Source organism: Eulemur rufifrons, chromosome 6 (genome assembly GCF_041146395.1).
Source record: "Eulemur rufifrons isolate Redbay chromosome 6, OSU_ERuf_1, whole genome shotgun sequence".
NCBI classification, from domain to species: domain Eukaryota; kingdom Metazoa; phylum Chordata; class Mammalia; order Primates; family Lemuridae; genus Eulemur; species Eulemur rufifrons.
Window position 1 is genome coordinate 58,944,720 of NC_090988.1, and position 6,958 is coordinate 58,951,677.

Genomic DNA, 6,958 nt, shown 5'->3' on the forward strand with positions numbered 1-6,958 from the left:
TAATAGTTGCCACTTTGATGCCTGATCTTATTTTTCATGCTCTCAATAAAAATAATTTATCACTTATACACATGCAAATTAATTTATATAAATATAAATAAGCACTTTGAGAGGCTGAGGTGGGAGAAGGACTTGAGGACAGGAGTTTGAGACCAACCTGAAAAACACAGGAAGACTCCATCTCTACAAAAAAATTTAAAAAATTAGCCATGCATGGTGGCACATGCCTGTAGTCCCAGCCACTCAGGAAACTGAGGCAGGAAGATAACTGACGCCAGGAATTTGAGGTTGCAGTAAACTATAGTGATGCCACTTCATTCTAGCCAGGGAAATAGAGGAAGACCTTGTCTCAAGAAAGAAAGAAAGAAAGAAAGAAAGAAAGAAAGAAAGAAAGAAAGAAATAAATAAATTGAGTTGGATTTGAAAAATACTGAAATAATCCAAAAGAAGGCAAGGAAGGGGAAAAGAAGAAGAACAACAACAACAAAAAAAAAAATGGGTAAAGCATCCATGAAAAACCTTCAACTCTCAAGAGTAAAATATTGAATACTTTTCCTCCTAAGATTAAGAAACAGGAAGGCCCATTCTCATCACTCCATTTTGCCGGAGGTCCTGGGCATGCAATAAGACAAGTAAAAGTGATAAAATAAAATAAAAACTCAGAGAGAAGGGAAAATGTGTCTACTGCAGATAGCATATAGATTTACATAGAAAATTCTGAGGGATCTCTAAAACATACACTAGAACTAATTAGCAAGGTTGCAGGAAATGTGGTCAATATATAAAAAATGAATTGTATTTTAGATGCTTGGAGCAATGACTGAAAAATGAAAAAAGAAAACTCCACTTACAATAGGTCAAAAACACAAAATATTTGGGAATAAATTGATGAAAAGTCATGTGAGACCATGAAAAAATTATAGAACCCTGATGAGAGAAAATAAAGAAGATCTAAATATACTTAGACAGCTACACTATGTTCATGGGTTAGAAGACACAATATTATTAAAATATCAGTTCTCCAATAATTGACCCACACAATGAAATCCCAATCAAAATTCTAGTAAGATCTTTTCTAGAGATTAATAAACTAGATCTACAATTTATCTGAATATGACTTATAGCTGGAATAAGAAAAACAATTTTAGAAAGGAAAAAAAAGTTTGAATATTTTCAATACAAGATTTCAAGACTTATCATAAGTCTACAGAAATTAACAATGGTGTATTGGTGAAAGGTTAGACATACAGTTCAAAGGAGCAGAAAAGACAATCCAAAAACAGACATAAATATATATTTTTCAATTCAGTTTTAGACAAATATTAAAGGATATTCAATAAGGATAGAAAGAGTTTGCAACAAATATTACTGAAACAACTGCATAGACACATGGAAAAAAACACCAACTCTTACCTCACATCATAAAGAAAAGTAACTCAAAATGTATCATAGATATAAATGCAAAAGATAAAACAATAAAATTTCTAGAGGTGAATATAGGAGAAAGTTTGCATTTGGGGATAAACAAAGATTTCTTAGGTATTACGCAAGAACCATAAGAGTAGCAAAAAAAAAAATTACATATTGGTTGTTATGGACTGAATGTTTGTGCCCCCCAAAAATCACATGTTGAAGCCCTAACCTCCAATGTGATGCTATGTGAAGATGAAGCTTTGGGGGTGGGGGTAATTAGGGTTATATGAGGTCATGAGTGTGGAGCCCTGGTCTGATGAGATTAGCACCCTCAAAAGAAGAGCACCAGAGAGTTCTTTCTCTCTCCCTCTCTTGCTGAGCACACACCAGGGAAAGGCCTTGTGAGCACACAATAAGATAGTGGCCACCTACCAAGCCAACAAGAGAGGCCTCACCTGAAACCAAACATGCTGGTCCCTTGATCTTGCATTTTCAGCCGCCAAAATTGTAAGAAAAAAATACTGTCTACTGTTTAAGCCACCCAGTCTATGGTATTTTGTGTTGGCAGCCCATGCTGACTAACACAAAGACATTGGTCTTCATCAAAATTTAAAACATTTGCTCTTCAAATGACAGTGAACAAACACAGAAAAGGGTATAATATTTACTGTGCATATATCTGACAGGACTTGTGTTCAGAAAAGAGATTTGAGAGTTACAAACTTTGGCTCACCACATGTTTGTGTTAATAAATTTTACACAATATTATAGTCTATGATGATTAATTAAATCATCATTATTTAAGTAATGAAATGTTAAATCTTAGTAGTTTCGTTTCTGTTGTCCATTGTTTCTACTAGCTCCTATGTTTGGTACCTTGTTTCCTTTTGTACCTGTCATTATTTTCCACTGTGTGTGGTTATTGATTTTGAATAATTATCAGTAGGAATAATTGAGACATAGGTTGGTTGTTTACATATTCAGTTCAACCCGGGGTGCCACCTGTACTTGACCATGCTATATTCAAATTCAAGGCTTGAGATTCCCTAGCCCTCCAGGGCTGCTAATCCGTACCAGGCTTACTTACATAAGGTTTCCCCCCATCCCAAGGAAGTATGTGAGATGTTATCAATCAGAATTCTCATCTAAACATGCCCTAGGCTTTGACTGTTGCCCCTCTCAGCCCAAAAGAACACTAAATCCACAACACAGGTTGGTAACACTGTCTTCTCACTGGTCAACTTCTTTCATGGCAAAAGCATTTTTGAGTGTTAGGTCTACTTCTCTGGATTCTCACACTTTCTGGTGAGGCAATTCCTTATTATCCTGTAAGCTCTAATGTGATACTTAAGATATAGCTAACACTTGATCATTTGTTTTCCTTGTGTTCACCATGAGATTGATTACAATGATCAACCCTACCATTGTTGGAACAGAAACCTCAAACTCAAATTTCATGCCTATGAGTGGAAGATTAGACTTGCACAACTGTTCACAGGTATCACCATATTTGACATGAACTGTCCTCACCTCCTGCAATCATCGCTCAGTTGTTATATTCCCAGTGAGACCTACAGTAACCACTCCCTACCCTGGCATATCAACCTTCCGTGCACTCATCCCCCTTCTAATAGTCTGTATCACTTACTTGTTAGTTTTATTGTTTGACTCCTATGCTAGAAGATAAATTCCATGAGGGCAGATATCTTTGGCTGTTTGTCACTTATATCCTCAATAGCCAAGGACAGCGCCTATATTGTAAGAGTTACCAAATATGATTCTTGAATGTATGAAAGAACAAATGAGCAAATGAAATGATTGAAACCCTATGGTTCTTTTGGCAGAAAGTTGAAATTTGTGTGTGAAACACAGAAGAGGGGACAAGAAATGGAAGTAAATCTGGTAGTGGTTAGCATGTGGAGGTTGATTCAAACTCTCCAGGGACAGTCACAATTTCAAGGGAAAGATAGTCCAATTCCCTCGAGGTTCTTGAGTAAGATGTGGGTTTGACCATGAACAAGTCACTCCAAAGGGTTGTTCCTCACAGTCATAATGTCACATTACAAGCTGGATTCTCCTCTTGGAGATTATTGCCTGTTTTTTTGTTTGTTTGTTTGTTTTTTGTTTGTTTGTTTTTTTCCCCCTAGCTAGAGTGCTGTGGCATCAGCCTAGCTCACAGCAACCTCAAACTCCTGGGCTCGAGCAATCCTTCTGCCACAGCCTCCCAGGTAGCTGGGACTACAGGCATGCGCCACCATGCCCAGCTAATTTTTTCTGTATGCATTTTTAGTTGTCCAGCTAATTTCTTTCTATTTTTAGTAGAGACGGGATCTTGCTCTTGCTCAGGCTGGTCTTGAACTCCTGACCTCAAGCGATTCTCCCACCTCGGCCTCTCAGAGTGCTAGGATTACAGGCGTGAGCCACTGCACCCAGCCTATTGCCTATTTTTGTTTCACTCAGTCTCTGAGGAGTTTAGGAACCCTGCTCATTCCTACAGAGGAAGTCATCTGTTTTGACCTGACAGAATTCACAGGTCACTCAGAAACACATCCTGTCCTTCTCTTGAGACCCCTATAACTATGCCTGAATAAGAGGCCAGGGACACAGACCAGATTTTTGTGGACTCACAAAGCTCATCCTTAGCAGGTAACATCTCTGGAAGATCTTCAGCTCCCAGAAGAACATATCTGGTTCCACTTTGTCATTTCCTCTCAGAATGCAGTCAGTCATAACTGTGGTTATCAGGATTATCTTAGGATAAGCTGATGTTGAATATGGCCACATCTAAAGATTTGAAGCCATAATAACCTTAACTTGTGGCAGAGAACAACTTTTGGAAAATATGAATAAATTTTTAAAAGAATTTTCAGCAGTTTAAGAATTTTTCATTGGAAACAATTTGTGTTCTCAATATAAGTTTAATTTAATATTATTAAAGGCAATGTATGATGGGCCTCTGATTTACTTTTTAATATCTGAAAATCCACCTCTCATTTGACTAACAAGCTCCATCTTAGCTAATGGTATATGGATGGATATCTTTTATTCACAAACATTCAATGTCCTTTTATTAGTATGTCTATGCAATAATGATATATCAAATTCTTTAAAATAAACAGTGTCATTAAGAAAATATTTTTCTTCCAAGCTGTCTTTTCAGAGCCCCAGTGATCTCCTTGTTCCTGAAACTGTAGATGAGGGGGTTCAACATGGGGATCACCACCGTGTAGAACACAGACACCACCTTGTTCTGGTCAGTCGAGTAGCTGGACTTGGGCATCACATAAATGAATGTAATGGTCCCATAGAACAGAGTGACCGCAGTGAGGTGGGAGGTGCAGGTGGAGAAGGCCTTGTGGCGCCCCTCGCTGGAGCGCATCTTCAGGATGGTGATGAGGATGTAGATGTAGGAGATGGCTATGACAAACACAGTGACCACAATGATGGAACCAGACGAGATGGCTGGAATTATTTCAGAAGTAAAATCATGAGAACAAGAAAGCTTCAAAAGTGGTGAATAGTCACAGAAAAAGTGATTGACTTTATTTGGCCCACAGAAGGTCAGACTTAATAAACAGCCAGTGAATGTCCAAGCATTCACACATCCCCCCAGGTAGGAGGCTCCCACTAAGATGATGCAGACCCTGGGGGACATGAGGGTGAAGTAGAGCAGGGGAGAGCAGATGGCCACATAGCGATCGTAGGCCATGGCGGCCAGTAGGAAGCACTCAGCTGTCCCAAACGTAACCACAGAACAGAGCTGGGCCACACAGCCAGTAGCAGGAAGAGAGACTCCTTTCCCAGGGAAGCCCATGAGCATGACAGGTGTGACTGATGAGGAGTATCCGATGTCTACAAAGGCCAAATGGCAGAGGAAAAGGTACATGGGTGCATGAAGATGTGGACTTCTCCTGATTAACATGATTATGCTGATATTACCCATTAAGGTGACAACATAGACTCCTAGAAACACAATAAATAAAATGGCACAAACTGTAGTATCTTCTGTTAACCCCAAAATAATGAACTCTGTCACAGTTGTGTAGTTTCCAGTCTCCATCTATATTGGGAATGGGGCCCACTGAAAGAAAAACACTTGGATATTAGAATGGAATTAAGGACTATAATGTGGATATTTATTAATATTTTTACAATGTCTGTATAATAAAAATCATAACAATATAGACACTCATGTGTAAACTCACCTCATGTGGTTAGTTTAGGTGTTTTGTGAGGAACAGTTTCTCCCATGAGCACATCTCAGAGTTGGCCACTAGATTGTGTGAATCAGTAACTGGAACTTCTCAAGCTAAAGACATAATCGAAGCAAGGCAGAAATATCAGAATGAACCAGGACCTATGGAAAAGAGCAGCCCTCAAAAGGATGTCTAAGGTATCACTTCTTGTATGAAAGAAGATGTACAGTTATTATGAATTCTCAATTCAAGGCAGAGGTCAAGCAGATGAGTTGCATGCTAAAACAGAGGACCAGGAAGAGATCACTAGTTAAGTAGTGGGCTGTGGTTCCCACCCAAAGGTCTCACAATTGGGGGAAAGTACAATCAATATCAAGGAAGTTTAGACAGACGCAGGAGGTGGGGTAACATTCTCAAATCATGAACAAATATGCAAAGAAAGATTGAGGTTTTAAAGAGGAGATGAGATTATAATGAGCCAATGCAGGGAAGACACATTGATCAGGTTACTCCTGGAAGCTTCCACACGTGCCTGAGACTCTGCATAAGCTGGGGCTGGGTTGCCAACAGAAGGTTCCAGCCTCCTACACAACACAAATATCCAGCCCCCTCTGAATAGTCCCTTAGAGATAAAATCAGATCTCTAAGTCAGCTTCTGGAAAGCTCTCCCCCATACCAACTTGCTTGAGAAAAATTAGGAAAAAGCAAGAAACATATGAGAGCTTCCTCACAGGATGCCTAGCTTCAAAAGACCCCAGAAATAATCCACTTCATTTCCTGCATTTTAGAAAGCTGTAAACTAAGATCTAAAAAAGTTAAGTAACTAATTTTAGGTCAAATGGCTTTCTGGTAAAACAGATGAAAAACCATATTCCTGGACTTCCACTATTTCATTACCATCTTTATATCACATAAATATTTTCTATAATTTCTGCAGAAGAATATAGAATATCAGAAAGCATACTTGATTCATTATATGTTCAAAAAGGTTTTTTAAATTATGCTCATATATAATAAATACTACATTTACTCTTGAAAAGGTGACTTTGTAATCCAGTAATTCCTATAAAGTTGTGTCTGCAAGGTAATGACAATTCTGTGAGGAAGGTGATAAAGAGTCTCTTTCAAGTGTCCAGAACCTAGGGAATTGATATACCTCTGTTTTCAGCTGATCAATTGTGGGTGTTTGATAGTTGAGAAATAAGAGTTTCTTATGCAGGATTTTCTTTTTGCAGAGCAATAGAAGGCATAGATGTGGCATTTGAAAGTACAGGCAAGGTAGAGAGTAAAATAACCATTATGTTCAAGCTAAGCAAAGATGAAGTAAGTACATGAGATGGGTAAAAACA

At 38.4% G+C, this 6,958-nt stretch overlaps 1 protein-coding gene across 1 annotated transcript; it reads right to left on the reverse strand.

Moving 5' to 3' along the window:
* Window positions 1-4,317: 4,317 nt before the first annotated feature.
* On the reverse strand, window positions 4,318-5,497 carry LOC138384209 (olfactory receptor 5P3). Its single transcript, XM_069469516.1, has one exon. The coding sequence runs from the start codon at window positions 5,471-5,473 to the stop codon at window positions 4,538-4,540; it is 936 nt and encodes a 311-aa protein (XP_069325617.1). The 5' UTR covers window positions 5,474-5,497; the 3' UTR covers window positions 4,318-4,537.
* Window positions 5,498-6,958: the final 1,461 nt, after the last annotated feature.

Excerpts from the sequence above, each read along its gene's own strand:
- LOC138384209 (XM_069469516.1), bottom strand. The coding sequence starts at position 5,473 with ATGGAGACTGGAAACTACACAACTGTGACAGAGTTCATTATTTTGGGG.